The sequence below is a fragment of the Perna viridis genome, chromosome 1 (assembly GCF_037379345.1).
Source record: "Perna viridis isolate PV_CMFRI_1.1 ecotype Kerala chromosome 1, ASM3737934v1, whole genome shotgun sequence".
NCBI lineage: Eukaryota > Metazoa > Mollusca > Bivalvia > Mytilida > Mytilidae > Perna > Perna viridis.
In genome coordinates, this window is record NC_142445.1 from 63,728,165 (window position 1) to 63,749,841 (window position 21,677).

General features: G+C 33.0%; 1 protein-coding gene, 1 long non-coding RNA gene and 1 pseudogene across 3 annotated transcripts in view; 1 reads left to right on the plus strand and 2 right to left on the minus strand.

The window, feature by feature from the left end:
* Positions 1 to 768: 768 nt before the first annotated feature.
* On the minus strand, positions 769 to 2,281 carry LOC148629810 (uncharacterized). The gene is made up of 2 exons (XR_015917764.1): positions 2,107 to 2,281; positions 769 to 1,462 (listed from the first exon to the last, which is right to left on the minus strand). It is a non-coding gene; the product is annotated as an uncharacterized LOC148629810 (long non-coding RNA).
* A 27-nt stretch (positions 2,282 to 2,308) lies between these two features.
* LOC148629811 (KICSTOR complex protein SZT2-like) overlaps positions 2,309 to 21,677 on the plus strand; it is an 84,895-nt gene continuing 65,526 nt past the window's right edge. For both annotated transcript variants that reach the window (XM_088557570.1, XM_088557579.1), the window contains exons 1-16: positions 2,309 to 2,492; positions 9,751 to 9,876; positions 10,333 to 10,515; positions 11,116 to 11,193; positions 11,704 to 11,796; positions 12,240 to 12,371; positions 13,249 to 13,396; positions 13,988 to 14,214; positions 15,880 to 16,022; positions 16,532 to 16,689; positions 16,943 to 17,039; positions 17,353 to 17,478; positions 18,164 to 18,319; positions 19,850 to 19,915; positions 20,179 to 20,382; positions 21,346 to 21,663. In XM_088557570.1, coding sequence (XP_088413696.1) covers positions 2,454 to 2,492; positions 9,751 to 9,876; positions 10,333 to 10,515; positions 11,116 to 11,193; positions 11,704 to 11,796; positions 12,240 to 12,371; positions 13,249 to 13,396; positions 13,988 to 14,214; positions 15,880 to 16,022; positions 16,532 to 16,689; positions 16,943 to 17,039; positions 17,353 to 17,478; positions 18,164 to 18,319; positions 19,850 to 19,915; positions 20,179 to 20,382; positions 21,346 to 21,663 — 2,294 coding nt within the window. In that variant the 5' untranslated portion in view covers positions 2,309 to 2,453. The remainder of the gene's footprint in view (positions 2,493 to 9,750; positions 9,877 to 10,332; positions 10,516 to 11,115; positions 11,194 to 11,703; positions 11,797 to 12,239; positions 12,372 to 13,248; positions 13,397 to 13,987; positions 14,215 to 15,879; positions 16,023 to 16,531; positions 16,690 to 16,942; positions 17,040 to 17,352; positions 17,479 to 18,163; positions 18,320 to 19,849; positions 19,916 to 20,178; positions 20,383 to 21,345; positions 21,664 to 21,677) is intronic.
* Positions 3,805 to 8,437, minus strand: LOC148629812 (uncharacterized; annotated as a pseudogene).

A 21,677-nucleotide genomic window follows, 5' to 3' on the forward strand; every position in this document is an offset into this window, starting at 1 on the left:
ATAGCAAACTACCATTGACCATTAATTGTGCCCCTTTTCAATTATCTTGAATTCTATTTGTCTGAATTTCATTAGAATTTCGGAACCCCCATCTATTTGTTTACAGATTTTCCTGCCAAAAAAGGCATATGACAAAAGTGTAAACAAATGTCATCCATTTTCTTTGATCAATTCTTGCTTTTCAAAGTGTTTTAGACACATCCTGATAGGATAATCATTGTTAATTGGATTTAATTTATTCTGTTATAAGGTAAGTCTGTTTCTGAATGTACCATATGGTTTAACAGGGCTGTGAAGCTTGTATGTAGCCTCGTGCACATGGCCATGATTGTGTTCACCTTTGACCAGATGATAAGAGTTTTGATTGGCTCAATAATATATTTACATCTGATTGACACCTCCCAGGAGGATATTGTGATTCACGGTAACCTAGTCTAATTACTTTTGATTGGCTTCAGTTGTAAATTGGTTATGGTCAATTAACTCTGACCAGGTGTCAACACAATTGTTTAATTGGAGAGAATATCCGTTGCTGACAAACTCAATGTCAATTTTAATATACAAAACCTAGGTGCCAAGAAAATCGCCAACTGGTTATTTTTGTCCCCAGATCAAATAAAAAATCCCAAATTAGCGAAGCCAAGCGCGATTCCTGAATATGTGTGAAACTTATGGAAAACCTTGCATTAAGTCTGTATCCATGAGAACAAATGTTGAATACTATGTTGGAATAGTTGGAATGACCCTTTTGAAGGATTAACACTTGAATATTTTAATGATATCATTTATTAATGACAATATTTTCACAACAAGAACAGCATAAACATAAATAACTTTCTATTTAAAAGTGTCATCATTACTATATAGCTACTATTACTTAATTTTCATTTAAAAATTGTCACTACAGTAGCTACTTTTGCATAAATATGCATCAGAATGATTTCATTTAAAATAGTCATTACTGGCTTGGCACCCACTTTAACTTTGACTTCCATGCAGTATTGAATTTGGAATAGTATTTTGCTTTCTTGGCAGGAGATGCTGAAGATGAAATATTACGTTTCGGCATTTTGACGGTTGATGAGAGTGCTCCAAATAAAAAAATTTCCTCCATTGACTTGGATAAAAGAAAGCCATACTTTGAGTCAATTTCATTTTCAGTGGATGTATGGTCAATGTTTCCATAGCCATCAAAAGGTCTGAAGTCCCGCATCAATATTTACACAATGAGTCCCAATCGTCGGTAATAAATCGTTTAATCATTAAATTTTAAGTGTGTGCCACTAAAACTTGGAATAATTGTCAAGCATCTCCTGTTGTTATATAATCATCACACCTTTAAATGACGTCACGTCGATAACACTGAAGCTCTAAATTACTGTTTATGACCCTAATTAACATGTTCACCTGTCTACCTGAGATCAACCAGAGATGTTGTTATTCGATCCTCCCAGGTTTTTTCCTTCAGTAAATAAAAAAAGAAAAAAAAATGGCGTTCAGAATTTGTTTACGGTATAATGTTCAGATAGCGGTAGATTTTCAGGTTCAACGGTAGAACGGTACGTTCACATGTATGCAAATGTTTAATTTTGTTCATATTCTGTAACAATTTTGTAACAAGTAAATAAAAGCTCAAGAACCAAGCATAATATTTATCATATTCATATAAAATGGCAAGGTATTCAACAGTCAACAGAGTCTATCAGCATTAGTCTAGAAATGGATCTTGTGGAAATCATGGGGAGCTTCTAGATTTTAGGGTTTTCAGACAAAAATTGGTTATGATTTAACGTGTACCTTGATTTCAAATCCATATATTTTATACAAAACTGAAGCAAATATTCAAATATTGCTGACTTAATCCCATATTTTTAAGTCAAAATTTAAGTCTAAAATCCAGGAGCTTCTGTTAGGCTTTGTCCCCCACCACAGCTACGCCCTAGATCCCTCGCCAAATATATTTGGTATCTCCTACTTTCTGTAAAGTACCTTCTGCCTTAAAAGTTAATGAAACCCCTGCATACTACATACGTAAGTATTTTTGTTCACAAATTAAATTTGAAATTTTACTGATACAGATCTAGCTTCAACAGTTGAAGCACCCACCATTTTCGTGCACGTCATAGGCATGGCCTCAAGCTGTAATGTAATACTAAAATCGGGTAGAGCACTACAGGATAGTGTACTTTTGGTTAGACATCATGATCTTTTCAGTTAAGTAGGCTGAAGCTAAGCAGACGTTACAGGTAAAGAGAGAGGGTTTTCTGGGGACTGAAACGAGTAATTATTCCCTCAACAACAAACATTTGAGAGATCACGATCAAGCGTCTATGGAGTTCGTCTGATCACCAGAAACTGAGATTGATTCATTCTTCAGAATAAGGAAAATTTACGAAATTTTAATTTTATTTTGTAATAATTATGGTCGATTGAATGCGAACTGCGACCAGGATATGGAAGAAAAGACTTCAGACGACGAAAAGGAGGAGAAAGTAGGTCATCATCATGCATCAATCAGCTGATCATGTCATGACAATAAAAAAGTTTAACGAAGTTCCACTTAAAAATAGTGCATGATTTTCTTATCTCCAAATTTCAATACTTGAAATTTCAAAATATGATCCTGAACTTTTAATATCAGGATATGCCATAAAAGAGAATTAATCAATTGCCTCGTATTTACATTCACATTCATCTGCTAGTGAAGTTTTTATAGGGAGGTCAGTCAAAATATGAAGTATATAGAAAGTGTTTTTATCGATGAAAATTTGCTCCCCAGTGTTGCTCCTGCTATTAAACATATGTATTTTTATTCAACCTGCATGGCAAGTACAAGTCCCAGTGTATTTACATGTTTACATCATGTGCATGTTTCTATCCTTAAATCCTGTTAAGCTCCCTAGCAAAAATACATACATGTATATAACCACTTGCATTTGACAGTTTGAATAAAAGTTGTATACATGTATGTACAATTTCACAGAATTAAGTCAGCACACAGTTATCCATCCATTTTGTATGTGAACTTCTTGTAAATAACACTGAAAAAACTGGGTCTCACTAATTAGCGACAAGAAGTGACAAGAGCCGACAAGAAGCGACAAGAAGCGTCAAGAAACGACAAGAAGCGCCAAGAAGCCGACAAGAAGCGTCAAGAAGAGAAAAATAGCGACAAGAAGAAAATAATAGCATAAAGAACAATAAAAAGCTACAAGAACCCTCAAGAAGCGTCACAAAATCAGAAAAAGCGACAAGAAGAAAAATTATATAGATAAGAAAATATATTTTCATTGTTTACAGTAATGGTATATTAGATTCTGCTGCACATTTTTGGCTAATATATTAAAGTCTCACCAGTATTTTTTAAAGTGTAAAGTTTCCTTTTTTAAATTTAACATTTATTTTTAGCTACAAAACTTGACAAGCAACAAGAAGCGTCAAGAAGAAAAAAAGATCCGAAGAACAAGATTTTTATGTGTTGCCTGTCTTTACATTCGTGCCAATATTGACTATACTTGTATCCGTTTTAGTGCACATGTTTCGACTACTTAAGTCTCATCAGTAACGCTCTATGCCAATTTTTTTTTAAACTAATTAATTTTGCGTTAGACATGTGCTGAAATTTTGCCAAATATAAATTTTGAATATAAATCTTTGATGAGAAACTTGAATGTTCTTTTGAAAATATTTACTTTGGAATTGTCAGATATCAGTTTTAATGCACATGTTTCGACTACTTAAGTCTCATCAGTAACGCTCTATGCCAATTTTTTTTTCAATTAATTTTGCATTAGACATGTGCTTTAATTTTGCCAAATATATAAATTTTGAATAAAAATCTTTGATAAGAATATTTAATGTTTTTTTTTAATATTTATTTGGAAATGTAAAATATTCATCCCTATAATTTGACCAAAAGATATGTCTTGGATTTGACAAACTGATCTTTTTGTAAAGTTTGGTTTTCCTTGAATCAAAAACGAAATAATTTAGATCAGTTGTTCTTATTTTTTTTTCCATCGATTTAGTAGGATATTTTTATATATTTATTTTTGATATATATTTAGGGGTTTTCCAAAAATAGTGTTCGTAAGGTGTGTACGTTTTCTTATGAAACAAAAACTTTTTTTCAGAATTATGAAGATTTTTAAACGAATATATACATATATATAGATTTTCTTTGTTCGTTTTTTGTTTTATTGACATTACATATATACATATTTACAAATTCTAAGCCAAAACGTGTTTAATGGACACAAGTCTCTGTTCCGTCACTGAAATTTGACTTTCTCAGCAGACATTGTCTTAGCCGATCTCACTCGTTTTCTCTGCCCTGGCTTTCGTGCACATGCATTTGTTTTGGGGATTACCAATCCCCCATCGGTAGATGTTGTTACTGTGCCCTTATCAATAGCCTTGCTACCGTGACTCAAGAATTTTTGAAGAACAAGTGCTCTTTCTTTTTCAGATTTGCTCTGCCAGAGTGACTTTGTACACTGCAAGTGGCTAACTTGTGTGTTTAATTCGTAGTCCCCATGTGCGTACAGTGCACCTACGATTAAGCTCTCTTGCAATTGAATTTCCTTATGGATTTTATTTACCAGCTCTGGCAGTTTTTCTGGTTTCCAGTCCTGATTCAGTTTCAGGATGTGGTTCATCGATTCGCAGTTGTTATTTTTCCATTGCAATGGAATTCTTGAGTCACCTTTTCTTGCTTTGTACACATAGTAGGAATAACTTTGTTTGTGAGATATGGACCGACAATGTCTTCGTACTTGCGTTCAATATCAGTGGCCTGTGATGTAAAATCAACAGTTGTATTTGATTCTATGAGCCCATTATCTCCAAATAAATCAGTCAGTATTTTCTTAGATTCTCTCTCATTTACCCCTACTTTGTTTTTCAAATGTCTTGATACATTTTCACTTAAGTGTCTTGTACACAAAGTTAAATCAGAATCCGGAAAGCTAGACTTAATTGCTTTCACTATTGCCCATTCTTCGTCTGAGCCGATGACAATGTTATTTACACTAAGTAAAGTATCAGTTATTGAAATATCAAGCATTGAGGCAATATGAGTGAAAAATCTTTGGTAGGTGTGAAATGCACCATCCCAATGCAAATAAATCGGACCCATGATAATCGGACTCATACCTTTCCCTTTTCATTTTAGCTTGTGTTCTTGGAACACTGTTGTTGTGACAAAGCAAGCGCCAAGATTAAAAGTTCTGTCAACACCAATGATAGAAGACCTGCAAGCATTGGCAAAGTGTTTCATTTGAAAATCTGTATAACAAATTATATTTGGTGGCTTGCCAGAGGTCTGCACTATCTCTTTTAAAAATGGGTGTTTTGCAGAATTCACATTGATGACAGTTTGCATATCATCAGCAACATTTTGTCTATGCGAAGGGTCGCTGCTCTTTTTCATGTTATATTTTAAGTTCTGTATAGACTTTGAGTCTCGAGGTTGATGTTCAGAACTAAAATTGTCTGTGAAAATTTGTTTAACTGACTTGCCAGCTTCAATTTCAGTTTTTACTTTATTCTTAGTCTCTGGTGAAGTACGAATGTACTCTTGTTTTGTAATCCTAGCATTGCCATGTCTATTTATATTCTCAAAAGGATATGTTCCTAAGTATTCAGCAACTGCTTTATTCATAGTGTCAATAGAATAGCCCGGCATTTTATCGAACCAGCTGATTCTTTTCTTGTACATGTTGTCCCTTTTAAGGGAAGCATAAAAGCGTTTAAGACAAATATATTTGAATCATCTGGTTGCGGTTCTAAAGGGACAAATTCCCTTTTAATTTCTTTACAGAAAAGGCCATTCTTTTTGACACATGATTGCAGAGTGCCATCTTGTTTCCAAACATAATATGTAGTTTTGGTAGATGTGGTTTTCGTATCCCATGTTCCACAATCGTCCCAAAACTCCATTTTCTTCGACTTCGTTTTCCTATTTATGTTCTTTGTGTGGTCCAACACAAAATAGACATTATCTTTGACAATACGAGGAATGTCATCATGAGTAGCATTCTCATTCACCAGTGTATCTATTATTCTGTCTAATGATAGGAATTTATTATTTTCAAGTTTGCGACATGATTCTGCTGTTTCTGTTTCATGTGTAGACAATGTGTGCATAGGGTTGTCTAGATCTGACGAATTAGTGCCCGACTGCAGGTCGTTTACCTCACTCTGATCGCCAAGTTTGTTATAAGAGTCATGGCTATTGTTTAGGCAAGATGCCTCATGCATAGATAATGCAGTGGTATCAAATATTGTCGGACAGACCAAGTGAGAGTCATTGGCAGTGCTATTAAGAGGAGGAAACTCCTCCGTGCTCTCTATATCAATGATAGATATATCTGCACTGGGTTTCACTAAAGGAACAAAATGGTCTGGTGTCCATGTACCAGTTTTATTAGATGCAATGCAAGAACCTGTGCAAAGTATTACTATAGGTTCTTTAGCTTTCCCTTGCAATGGTTCAAAAACCGTGTTTAAGATGCCAATAGCCTTGTCCATGAAGCCATTTATTGGAGGATAAACAGACTGAATCGGACAGCCCATAACTGTTGCTGATGCTAGTATTGTCCAGGCAGACGAAAAGCTTCTATTCTTTGCTGCTTTTAGGCATGACTCATCATATGATTCAGTTACTATACTTAAACGATCATTTAAGCGAGTTTCGTACTTGGACTTATTGCTGACAAGTTCAATGCAAGTTAAAACACGAATTCTACTGGCTAGATGTTCATTACCCGTAACATCGACTGATAGAGAGTTAAAGAGACAATTTCCATCACTAGACACACTGACAGGTTTTCTATCATTTATTAGCATATTATGTTCATTCAATATGTGTCTAGAAACCTTATCTTCTGTCAGAGCAGACTGTGCCGTATATGTAAAATCAGTCTCATTTCTTATTCTAGTCAGTGGTTCTCCCCTGAGTAATATGGTTTCAACTTGCACTGCCTTTGTCAGTAATTTGTTATTTGCAGCATATTTCTCTAGTCTACTTAGAGAGAGATTGTAATCAAAAGAACAATCGCTAGTGCGACAACATCGTGAACAGACAAAATCAATGTTTTTGCATTTAGTTAAGACTCTCAACTGATCTTTGCTTAGTTTCTGACATTTGCTGTGATACCAAGCTTCACATTGCTCACAGAATACACAAAGATCTATGCAGTCTAAGCCACAGTCACCACAAGGATTCGACATCCTTGTTTTGTATATCCCTTGCCCAAGGGGTGTAGTAAACCCTGTTCCTAAGGGTTTAAAATTTTAAATCGATACTTCAATGATATCTCCCTTGCCCAAGGGGTACAAAACCTGTTCCTAAGGTTTATAGAATTATTCGATACTGGAATATAGGAAATTATCCTTGCCTAAAGGATATTATTAACCCTGTTCCTAAGGGTTTTGATCAACACCGATGGTATCAATCTGAATGTATTTATTCGAGAAATCGTAATCGTACAAACGTAGCAGATTCTTGCAACCGAACGGAGCCGTATTTTTTGCAAGAATCGAATAGAATATGCGTGATCATGAATTTATGTCAAAGTGGTAGTTAGTTGTGGCTTCATTAAGCTTGGGCGAGTAAAATTTAAATAAACATGGATGTATTATTTATAAAAAGATCAAATCCTTTAAATGTTACAAAAACATTCCATCAATGTTTTTATTACTATTAATCATAAAGTTATACTTTTACATTTACCCAAGCTAATTATTACATTAATTACATGTTCATTTGCATAATTATATTCATTTTATTATTCACTCGAAATGATCAAAGAATAATTTGCTTGCAAATTAAAACTAATTAACTTAATCTGACCCACGTGCCGTCGTCAATTACACGGCTTCTTGTTATTGCCTGAAGGTAAACACGTGTGTATGAATAATTATGCACAAGGCCGCCCCAAAACAATATACAAGCCAATTAAATTACAGGAAAAAATAGACAGAAATTAATGCTTATCTCTTAATCAATCTGAGGTTGCTAATTAATTTTTCTTTTTTCTATTTTTAGTAGTATATTTCTTTATTTTATTACTTAATATCTTTTGAATTTGTATAACAATTCTTATTGGGTTGATTTATTTTTTATTTTTATTTGCCTTCTTGTCACTATTGTTTCTTTCTTGACGCTATTGTGTGCCTTTTTATCACTAATTTCCTTCTTGTTTTCTCTCTTGTCCCTAATTTTTTCTTCTTATCGCTATTTTTCCCTTCTTTTCGCTATTTTTTTCTCTTTTTATCGCTAGTTTTCCCTCTTGTGGCTATTTTTTTTTCTTGTCGCTATTTTTTTCTCTTTTTATCGCTAGTTTTCCCTCTTGTCGTTATTTTTTTCTTCTTATCGCTATTTTTTTTCTTCTTGTCGCTATTTTTTTCTTCTTGACGCTTCTTGTCGCTTCTTGTCGCTATTTTTTCTTCTTGTCGCTAATTAGTGAGACCGAAAAAACTTATTAAAAAGAGTCAAAGCAAACTAAATAAAGAAAACAGAAAGTTATCCATGGTCAGTGTTCTAAGATTTTTTTTCATTGTAAATGTAACGGGAGAGCATGATTTGACTCACAAAATAATACTCCGCCACCGAGGATTGAACCCTAGACCGCTCGGTGACAAGCCAGCGACAAACCGATTCTACTAAAGAATTAATCCTTTAGCCAAGTCAGTTAACTGGCTATTTAAATCTCACTACCTACTACAATGCAGGTAGGCTGTCCTGCCACATTTCCTCCCACCTTAAGAGTCTTCGTACCACGAATGACTCTAAAACTAGCTTAATAGCTAACCAAACCCCATGGGTTTTTAGTTGGGCACCAAATGTAATGGGAGAGCATGATTTGACTCACAAAATTATACTCTGCCACCACGGATTGAACCCTAGACCGCTAAGTCACAAGCCAGCAACAAACCGATTCGGCTAAAGAATTAATGCTTTAGCCAAGTGAAATAATTGGCTATTTAAATCTCACTACCTGCTACAGTGCAGGTAGGCCGTCCTGCCACATAAAATATATGTGAAAATACAAATCCATGTTGTTGTATTCCGTTTACGAATTCATACTATAATAACAAGAATCGCTATCGTTCAGACGCTTTATTAGAAGCACCAAAATAATGTCGATGAAAAAGTACACAGCATGGTGGTTCCTAAACCATACAAAATACTTCAAAATTTATAATCCAGATTTTTAGTGAAAGTGCTTTAGATATTTTAGCTTAGAAGTAATAGAAGTTGATAAAATACTAACTTTAGTAGGTGTTTGAACTTGTGTTGGTCTGAACATTTATTGATCTAATTGGTCCTTGGTCCAACTGTTGGGTTCTAGCATATGTAGGACCAACTATCCAGTCAAAAGAATGAACTTTTGAGGCAATTGATCTGTTATCAATTCAATCATACCAGCTATGTGTCCTGATTTTGCTAGATAACTTATTTTCTTTTATGGTTGCCCATGTTCGGAAATCTTTTTTCTTTGATAATGATACAAATGTAAATGCAATGTTCAGTATTTAAAAAAAGTAATATTCTGTATTAAGGGATCATATGTCTCGAGGAAAAATGTTTTAATATCTCTTAACCTTCCATTTCTAAGTGAAATCATTTGTCAGTGTATGCATCATGAATGTACAATTAATGAAAATTTTTGAAAAAGTAATATATGAAAATGACTAATGAAAAGGGCAGACTACAAAAGTATTTCTCATTTTTTCTATTTACAGATCCTCAGAGCTAGGACAGTTTATGTACTGATGAAAGAAGATTACAGAATTTCAAGAAACATAAGATCTTCTTGGTATTTTGCAAATCTTGGTCAAGTTATTCAGTTTAGTCCTAGAAAAAATTTGGTAAGTTATCAATAATGATTAAGGGTTACTATTTATGATTTATGATTTCCTTAAAATCTATACCAGTACTGTGTGAAATATTTTTGAAAAAATACTTATCACAATACTTTATAAACATAACATTCTGGATTTTTATGGTTTAGAAGAATGAATGTAAATGCTTTTTTTCCTGTATTCTTCTTGTGAGAGCAGTTATGCATTTGTTTAATTAAAATAACTGATGTCTTACTACCAGTTCACTTGGTCCATGCTCTCAATATTTAGTGGAGTGCATGTTACTTTATTACTGGTACTTTTGTATCTTTGCACATGTTATTTTGGTTATTTATTGTGTGTGCCTATTTTCCCTGTCTAGTCTTGATTCTTGGAATATATTCCTTAGAAATTTGCTAAAATCTTTGTTCCCTTGATCACTATTACTACACATATAGTGTTGGTAATATATTTCTATTATAGGACAATATAGAAGATGAATTAACTGTATTATCAGTTACTCCACATGAAGATGATGTTCCAGATGAATCACAGATACAAAATGGTTTTAAGTTCCGACTCTTGCCTCATTCTAACATTATATTCCTTGCCAAACGATACAGGGTAGTGTTTGTACTGGATCTCAGTCATTCTGCTGCTTCTGTCGTAAGAAAAATACATTTTTCTACTCACTTTTGAAAAAAGGTTATTCATTTATAAGGCATACGAAATTAAATTTCTTTTTCGCAGTCTTGGGTGAGATAAAACATACCAGGTTTGTGACATCACAGTAAAATAGTTTGTGCTGTATTGTAAACACAAAGGAAAAGCTGCAATTAGAGCCTTCTGAATTGGCATACTTTTCATCCCGATGGGGTTGTCGTCTCTTTGACATATTCACTATATCAGTTCTCATTATATTATAAAAAAGAGTAATTATAAAAGTGAAAAAGGATCAAACACTGTTTACTGAATATTGTTTAATTGTTGTACATTAATAGAAAAAAAAGTATATGACAAAGATGGTTTTTTTTTACATTTTTGATTTGATGAAGAAGTTCTGATCTTGGAAAATGTGTATGGTAAATGAAGCTGAAAAATCATTTTTGCAATGTTACCTATTAGACCATACCTGATTCATTAAGCTTTGGGCTTCTACATAGACATTTTATAATCATTTTTTATTTTTTATATAAAAGTTAGTTTTGAAGTGTTTGTTTAAATGACCGAAAATTATTAATGTACATTTACTTTCAATTTCTCTAGGATCTACATAGTGGAGAAGTTTTATTAAACAAAGTAATACCAACCCTAAGATGCTGTCTCACTGGAGTTGTTAAACCTGTAAGGATACAAAATATGTTACAGATAAATTAAGTTATTTATATTAGTAGTATGTGGCAAATTATGAATTTCAACACATAACATAGGGTGATTAACTATTAGCACATTGTACCATATTTTCATAATATGAATTGTTTTGTTTATATAATATGTATATATGCTCGTTTCCAGAATGGTTATGTGTTTCTTTGTCTGCAATACAAGAAGTTGACATTGTATTTAGGAGATAATATTTTATGGTCATCAGTCATCTGATTCAGAGTAAATCTACATAAAAAAATTGTATTTGTATTTTCTATTGGTTATGGCATAATTTATTTTATAACTTGTTACTTGTCTTGCATATTGAATGACCAAAATTATTTTGTTTATTGGGAAAAATGTTGATGGTGATTCAAGGTAGGTCATTTGAATATTCTGAAGTTTTATTCAAGATCACAAAACTTTTTTCCTGTTAAAGGATATCATCACTTTGCTTCAGGATGGCATAAAATTACAAATATTTTACAGTTTATCTTGCCTGGTACAGAGCTGTTATATGAACCAGAGTTGTATATCACAGTGATAGCACATACTCCATTACTGAAATGTACCACAAACCAGGTCGGTTTCTTAAAATGTTTGTAGATAAGATATGTGTTTTTAACACACCCAAACTTCAGGGGTTTTAGAATTTTCATGACAAAGATAATTAAGGTTTTGTAATACATGGAGTAATATATCAGTGTTTTAATTTTTATGTAAAAACATTTTTGTATCCTATGGAATCAATGTGGGTAGAAAGATTCAACTTTCCCATGATCAAATAAGAGTTTTCCATTGAATGGTTTTATAGCTTTCAAAGTGTTATTCAAAAGCCCTCTGAGGGAAACTTTTTATCCAATGCTTACTTTCCTTGGAATGATTTTTATTTGCTGCAGGAGACAAGTTACATAAATCCCAATGGATACTATTTTGATGAAATTTATCCAGATCCATAAAAAACATACTTTTTTAGATTTTTACCTCGGGATCTTTGTTGACCATAAGAATGTTATTTCTTTCAGGTTCTAGCACAGGGTATCTGTATTAATCATGAAAATGTAGAAAATTTTATGATTATGATGAAGGACAGATTTTACAGTTTTGAAAAAAATTTGGCATCAGAGTTCAGTAAACTTCAATTACAGAGTATGATCGTAAGTAACACTTACTTAGAACTAAGTATATTGTTAATACATGTATAAAAATTACTGTGTGAATTTATTATAGCTATTTCAAACCAAAATGTGACATTAATTTTTGTCATATTTGAAAATTTCCTATATATAAAAAATGTTCAAGATGTGAGTTTTTGTTCTTGCTATAATGAAATATTACATGCCAGTTACTATTTTAAAACAACTACTGCTTCAAAGTACATGTTTTATATAAAGATAGGAGGTGTGGTATGATTGCCGAAGAGGTAGTGATCCACCAAATGCCAAGCAACAGACAATTTAACTTTAAGTTTTTAGGAATTTTATTGACTGTATTTTTATAACAAGCTTAACATTTGCTATGTCAGATAAATTTAAACTACACATTTTTTTAAATTTAGTATTTATTATTTATAGGACATTTCTATTCACATTTTTCCTCCAAAGAATATATGTGAAGATTTTTATTTTGCTGTTAAATTAAACATAAAAAAAATGACAAGATAACAGTGATACCTATTCATACTGACAGTACAGAAATGTCTTAGAGCCTTGTTAGTAAAAATAGGCCTTGTCTTCTTGCATTGCCATGTTCAGTGAAGGAATAGTCTCATGGTTGTTTGAGGTGCCTTCGATATGAAGTGCTCATCCCACAGTGGTGTCAGACATCCTGACTAAGTTAAGTCTACTAACCTTTAAATAACTACACCACTGTGGACCCCATTCTGTGAGTCTTCCAACAAATAGGTTGAAACACAATGAAGGATTTCCTCAGCTGCGGAGTTCAGAGGTGTTGTGGCAATACTACCAGTGCTGTATCTAAGTATTAAACAAACTTCTTCTCATTTCTAACTTATTTTCCCTTTCATTTCTACAGACAGATTTATCAGAGGAGGTATCAGATGGCGAGATATTATGTCCACAGCAGAACTTTAACATCCCAATGAACCCAGAGGCTGGTATCATCAACTTACTTAGGCAGGGTTACTTTGCACTACAACTCCTTCCAGAAAATTCTAGTGCAGGTATAGCAGTCTTAATTTCCTCAGTGATCTAGTGGTACAGCTCATACCACACACGTGTAGTCATAATGACAACAAAACAGTTTGTAGAAGATACACCACCCTAAAGTATGCATCATAAAACAAGTCAAAACGGAGAGTCTTAACGGTGGTTGGCGGAATTGTGGTGTTGCCTCAATGAGCTAGATTGTTAACAATTTGACTAAGTGTGTCCATTTAGTACACAGCTTAATTTTTCCTGTAGAACATTGTTCCTTTGCTTAGTCTAAGTATAAGTTGTCTGTTGTATTTCCTAATTATAAACTGATACGAAGATGCTTGATTGTCATAGATATTTTAGGTAATGAATATTCAATGCGGTCGAAATTGGAATCTCAGAAGTTCAAATGTCTGTCAGATTATTGTCTGTAAATACACTTTTTTGCAAGTAAACCTTGTCTTTTCAGAAATTTAAGTCACTTGTTTGGATGAAGTAAATGTACAATTTCTCTCTGTAGTTTCTAAGGAAGATAATTTATAGTTTACGTATGAATATGTTGTCAAATTTAAATGTTAGTAATTTAGATGTTGCTTATTCAAATGTGTATGTTGCAGGTATATGTGTGGTGACTGATGGTAGCCTTGGTGTTGCTGTTACTGATTCTAACAGATTTGACCTTTTAATGACCCAGTTAAGAAATAGTACCATAGCTTGTTCATTTCTTAAGATGGGACAAAGTTACTGTCCTCGTACACAGTTTGGACATGTTCCACATGTAGAGTTATTACAATTCATAGCCTCTGCAACTTTTGGTTCTTATTTTTCAACTTGTCCAGATTTAGTAAGTATTGTTTGTGATTATAGTATTTCATACTTTTTTTATTCACTTTTGGCTTTTTTTTACTTTAAAGCAGAATTCTGTTTTTTCTGAAATTCAATATATACTGAATATCTACATCAAATTTTGCCAATTTATGCTTGTATACTGACCTTGGAAAATCAGGTCTTTTAAAAAAATATAAATCGGTAATATTATGATTTAATTACTTAAAAGAAGAAGCAATAGTGTTAGTAATTTAAACTTGTGTGAAAAAAAATATATATTGTCATAGTCACAGCAAAACAGTTAATTAATACAAGAAGTTGTGTACCAGTTTTTAAGAATGGAGCAATTTAACAAGATAATTAGATGACAAGTTAAGGAAAACATCATCTCGACTTCTGGAAAAAACAAGGGAACCAAGATTCTAGCAAAATCAAAAGAATGTAATGCAAGGATAAGGACTAGACAGGGAAAACAGACAAACACAACAAAGAAGGTAATCCAGGGATAAAGACTAGGCTGGGAAAATAGACACACACAACAAAGAATGTAATCCAAGGATAAAGACTAGGCTGGGAAAACAGACACGGACAACAAAGAATGTAATCCAGGGATGAAGACTAGACAGAGAAAACAGACAGACACAACAAAGAATGTAATCCAGGGATAAAGAATAGGCTGGGAAAATAGACACGCACAACAAAGAATGTAATCCAGGGATAAAGACTAGACAGGGAAAACAGCCATACACAACAAAGAATGTAATCCAGGGATAAAGAATAGGCTGGGAAAATAGACACACACAACAAAGAATGTAATTCAGGGACAAAGACTAGACAGGGAAAACAGACACAGACAACAAAGAATGTAATCCAGTGATAAAGACTAGGCAGGGAAAACAGATGCACACAACAAAGAATGTAATCCAGGGATAAAGACTAGGCTGGGAAAACAGACACAGACAACATAGAATGTAATCCAGGGATAAAGACTAGGCTGGAAAACAAACACAGACAACAAAGAATGTAATCCAGGGATAAAGACTACTCACTAGACAGGGAAAACAGCCAGACACAACAAAGAATGTAATCCAGGGATAAAGACTACTCACTAGACAGGGAAAACAGACAGACACAACAAAGAATGTAATCCAGGGATAAAGACTAGACAGGGAAAACAGACAGACACAACAAAGAATGTAATCCAGGGATAAAGACTAGACAGGGAAAACAGACAGACACAACAAAGAATGTAATCCAGGGATAAAGACTAGACAGGGAAAATAGACAGACACAACAAAGAATGTAATCCAGGGATAAAGACTAGACAGGGAAAACAGACAGACACAACAAAGAATGTAATCCAGGGATAAAGACTAGACAGGGAAAACAGACAGACACAACAAAGAATGTAATCCAGGGATAAAGACTAGACAGGGAAAATAGACAGACACAACAATGAACATGAAATAACCAAAATAACACAAAGAAACAATTGTAATTTTTATGAAACTTAATGTAAAGTTGGTGAAATAATTGTTTTAATATGGAGAAAAAATATAACGGCACCATTTATTTACTTCATAAAATTTAAGAGAGAATTATGCTAAGAACTTGTTGTCCCTTTATTAAATGATTTTAAAGTAGCACAGAATATTAATTTAAGTTATTATTTATACTGCAGACAAAAGAAGATAGTCACTTGCCAAATGTATACCACAAAGCATTATTACAATGGAGTTTCCAGAAAGGTTTGAATGGCTTTAGATATGATTCTGCTCATGCTCAACAGCAGACTCCTTATCATCTTACAGCTTTAATTAACAGGTGATTTATTTTTTGGGGGTGAGGTTGAATATTGAGTTGTTAAGAACAAGTTTATGAGACATCTTACCAAAGACACTGTTAAACCTTCAGTTCAGAGTAATTCCTGCGGTGAACAACAGGCACTTATCGGCAAAATAAAAGTGGAAATTAAAAAAAAGATGTACATAAATACCTTGTACAAGCCCATGCAGAAAATAAAAACACAGTGACAAAGAACAACACATAAACACATTGTATTTTTTTTCAGTTTCTAATGTTTAAATTATACTATTGAACCATTAACACTGAATATTTTTGCCAGATGTATAGATGTAAATTATAGAGTTTTAATTATATCAGTTTTATTTTAGATATCTATATGCATAGGTCAGGTTTTTGTTAATTTTACTATGATTTTTTTGTTACACATTTTAAATTCAGATAATACCATAAAGAAGTTTATTCTGTCTTCTATGAGCCTTTCTGGCAATATACTGTAACCTACTATTTAGTGAAATATTGAATTACAGGATATTAGCCCACCCAATACAAGTTGGACCAAGTAGTTCTGTTAATCCTATCATTAGGAAAAAACATAAAGATATGAAGTTAAGTACAACACTGAGTAGTGTGCTGTCTGTTAGATTGAGAGAAGGGTATACAATCAAAGATGTCTCAATAACAAAAGGTGGGTATCAGTTATTCATGAATTTGTTAGAACTTTTACTCAATGATTTCATCAGTGAAAATATACTTATTTGCAAACATTTTATGTCCAATTATCAGTTAGGGACATATGTGAATTGTCTATGTACACACAATCTGATAATGCAATGAAAATTGGACCCATTTTTGTTTCAGTAAAAATATAACATATTAAGGGAGAGTCAATTTATTTGGCTATACCATTTGAATGTAAACAATTTTATATTGAACTAAAGGAGGTACACAGATTGAAGTAAACCTAGTCCTGCCGTGGAGAGAATATGCTAAGATTGAATACTGTGCTTCAGCAGCATGGCCATTAGATCCAGCCAAGTAAGTAATATTGACATCTGTAACTACTACCCTGAAGATAGTGACTAGTGTTAGTTAAAGTTTAGCTATTGGAACTTATGTAATGATTCATCACTGTCTAACGAAAAAAATTGTGAATCTATGATGCAAGCTTGTTTTTTGCCAGACTGAATAAGACTTTACAATGATAGCATTAATTTTTCATCATCTGATTATTAATATATGAATGATACAAACTCAACTTTCTCTTACATATAAATTCAAATCCATGTCCATATCTACTTCATTGTTTTTCTTTCTGTTTGGCTTGGCAATTTCAAAATGTTTTCTTCAGACGCCAAACTCAGGTTGAAATTATGATAGAAGGTAGCTATGATTTCCTCCATGACATAACCTGCCAGACCAGGAGAGGGGTACTTAGAACCACCAATGTCATGAATTTCTGGATGGCTCTTCAGAGGTATTTTATAATATTTAACATTTACTGGTTTTCACTTGCGTTATTTTATGTACAAATTTTTTTTTCATCCAGAGGAAGTAAAAGTATTAACACACTTTTCTGGATCATTGAGTTCAACATTTTCCTTTGTTCTTATTACAGGGATGACTTTTTCCACTTTTTAGCGGAATTCTGCTTATTGGAATCTAGATTTACCGTAACACTTTTTTTTACTGTTGATTTATTTCCGATTTTACCAATTTCATTTTTTTTTTTATGACCTCATAAAATCATCCGTGTTATTGTATGAATTATTTTTAGTTTTAGGCTACTGTTGGGATCAAAATTTTTGTCAATTTTCTTAACAGTCAAAATGATTTGAGAAAATCACTTGTATGATAAAAAAATCAATACTAGTTGTGTCAAAAGTTGGAAAATAATAAAACTGGTTATACCAGTTATGATAAATTATGTCTTAAAATTAAACTTACACTACTAATAAAGTGGACAGAAACATTTGAATATCCTTTGCATTATTGGTAGGTGAATCAACACTTCATGTCTTGAAAGAATTATCATGCAGGCTTCAATACTTGTCATACTATTATATCTCTCCTTCATTGTCATTATTGTATATGTTAAAGTTGGACTAAAATTCTCTTTAAAGTTCACTTACTAATGCTATTTTGTCAATATTTTTATCCAGTTTATGTCAGGCAGATCAGCTGCTGGTCCATCTACAGTCCTTTGGCTCTATCCCTGCTCATTACAAACTAACCAGCAGTATACAGAATGGGGTACCAGTTTTTATTTTATCACCAAATGACAGTAATCCAGGACTGAATAGTCAACATAATACCAAGTGAGATTTTTATGCGACCACAAAAAATTGTGTTTATATCATGCTATGGTGTTTGAGGCATTGTCATTGTCGTTGTCATTGTCGGCAATGTTTATGTTTTCATCTGATAATTCTTGGTTTAATGTGTTTATTATCAAATTGTTTTAAAGAATAATTAACATATTGTCAGTCTGTGGGGCCAAAGAATGGCCACACCTTATAATGTAAACTTTTTTTTATTTCTGGTCTGATTTCGAAAAAAAGTTTTTTATGCAATTGCTCATTGAAATCCCTGCTTCCACTTTTCAATCTGCTTTTAGATATTTCTTATGGTTTTTGAGTTAAAAAGCACCAAAGGGGGCCTTGCCTTTAAAAAAGTGTCTCTATTTTTGGTGAATTTTTGAATACGGGCATTTTTTGTTATTGGAATCCCTGCTTTAATATAAGAGCTTTAAGAAGTATGGTTAGCAAATTGACTCTATCATTTTCATGAATGCACCCTGAGGAAGAACTTTATACTTTTAATTTTTAAAAAAATGTGCAATGTAGTATCCAAATGAGTTTTTATGTCCATAATGAACTGTTTGTCCTGATGTTTTAGTCAAGTGTGTCAAAAACTAATATTGTGTCCTCACTTTCTCACTTGCCCCAAGTTAACAGAGTTCATCTGGTTGCTAAAAAAATGTAAAAACAGTGATTGCATATTGTAGATTTAGAAAGTGATTTATTTAATTTTTGTTTTAACTTGATTATTTTTATACAACCACTGTGTATTGGCTGTCAGAGTCATTGTCTGTTGTGTCGTCATCTATAGACACTTGGTTTTCATGTGGTAGCATGAATATTAGTTCATTTTTTATTTAATTTATAGCAAGACTTCAAACCACAAAAGAAAAGTTGGCATTGATTGTGGGGGTCAAGGACCCTTCTGTTTTGGAATTGGGGCCAAAAACAAGAATTTTGTAGAATTAAACGATACAAGTCAAGTAAAAGCATGTAGATGTCTAGGGTATTGCTCCACAATATTCTGTATCAAAAAGGTCTAGTTGAGATTGATTTTTAGGATTTAGACTTGAACTGTTTAGGAATGAGGGACCAAAAAGGTCTAGACAATGACTTGACTATTAGTTATAGATCTTTTTAATATTCAACCACAAGGTGCCATACCACCAAAGGAAATATTGGATTAATTCTGGGGCTACATATTGAACCTTTTAGGAATTTGGTCCAAAAAGGGGTTAGTAATAGAGTTTTTCTGATGTCTAGACAACAGAATGATTTCAGAGGTTTTGACTGGAACCATTTTATAGGAATTAGGGGCAAAAAAAAAAAGTTTGATTTTTATTTTATGTAAAATGTTTAATCACAAGAAAAAAATCAAAGCTGTGTCAGGTTTAAATGGTGTGTCTATACCTTCCCTGCCTATCCAAGGTTTGACCTCCTCAGTGGTATCAAGCTGTGCTCTGTAAAGTTTTTTTTTCTACAGCAATTCTTATGCTTTTGTAAATAACAAAAAAATATTTTGATAACATTTTCTGTCATCTTTTGTAGAGATTCAGCATTAAATCAGTTTGCATCTTTCTGGGAGCCTGTGGTTAACCTAGATATTAAGATATGGTTTGTTTTTACAATTTTATTTTGTTTTTAAGTTCTGTAGCAATTCTTTTTCAACATTAAATTGATGTTTATCAGGGGAAATAATTTGAGTCATCTCAATTTATAACAACATGAATTAAAATGTCAAAATCTTCAGTCAACAATATTTTTTTTCTAGATAATTATATACATGTATCTCGCTAAGAAGTTTTGAGAAATTGCTAATTATTTATTTGCAGCCTAATTAGTACTGATTGTAAATTTTGCAATGTTCCATCTTTTAGGCAAAAATGGATGCACAGCCATCGTATAGAGATGGTTCTAGAACATGATGTTCCACTGCCAAAATGTTTACAGATTCCTCACACAACAGGGAGATTTAATATCATACAATGTAGGCAGGCATACACTACCCTGACAGGCTTACTGAGAGAATGGTGTTCCTTTATCCTGATAGAGGGATTGGCCTATGTTAAATTGTTGTATAAGTAAGTTACTGAGAGAATGATGTTTTATCTTTATAGAGCGACTGGCCTATGTTAAATTGTTAAATTGTTGTATAAGTAAGTGTAAGTAAGTTACTGAGAGAATGGTGTTTCTTTATCCTCATAAATGGACTGGTCTATGTTAATATGTTATATAAGTACGTGTGAATATAGTTCTTTACTTTTTTTATACCCCTACTTGCAAAATGGGGATATAAGGTGTTAGGGATGTCCATCCTTACTTCGTTCTGTTATATTGGAGGGACTTGTCTCTTATCCGTTACTCCTCCTGAACCACTGAATGGAATTGAAGGAAACTTTCACAGAATCATTATTGCATGTTTCCATTGTGCATCTATTTTAAATTTTGGTTTTGATCTTAATCATTTGGGGGTTTCACATATCAAAACAAGGACTTTGTGATTTGTGAATATGGGACATGGGAGGATCCATCTCTTATCTGTTACTCCTTCTACACCACTGAGTGGAATTGAATGAAACTTTCACATAATCATTATTACATGTTTCCATTGTGCACCTCCTAATTTAGTTCTGATCCGAAATGTGCACAGGTAGGAGGGTATCAAGTTAGTGAGCATTGCTCACAGTATTTCTATTATTTGTTGGTTTGTTTTTGCGAAATACGTTAAATACTGGCAACTGAATGACCTGCTTTTCATTGTGATTATTGTATAAGTTATTTTTTGGTAATCAGAAGGTAATTTAGCACTTAAAATAAAACTTTTTTGCTTCAGTTTCTGGTTAATATGAATAATGTTGTATCCATAAAAATAATTAATTTTAGGAAAGAAGTGAGGAAGCATTTTGTCACTGTGTACATTACAATTTAAAAAAATTCAATTATTCATAGCACAAAATAAGCAGTTATTGTCAGGATAGCTTAGATGTTTGAATTTCATATTACCAATCTTAACATCATAAAGAATATTTTTTTTAATTTTTCAGTGACCCAGAGAAGCCCCCATCTTCCTTCATGTTACTGAGATCTGTCTCCAAACCTCCATGTATTGTTCTGAGATGTGCCTTCCTGGCAGGAACTCCAGGCTTAAAAAGATATAAAACACTAAAAGAACTGAAACAAAAACTAAAAACATTAAAGTTCCCTCATAGAGCCCCTCAGAAGGTTGACAATAAGAGATCACGAGGTGGGGACTCTAATTCTAAATCTCCTGTCCATGAACACAGACCCCCATTATTGTTGGAAAGATCAGAAAAGACTTGTTGTATTCTGTTGACCAAACCTGTGGAACATATTCTTATTAGGTCAGTAGTCTGAA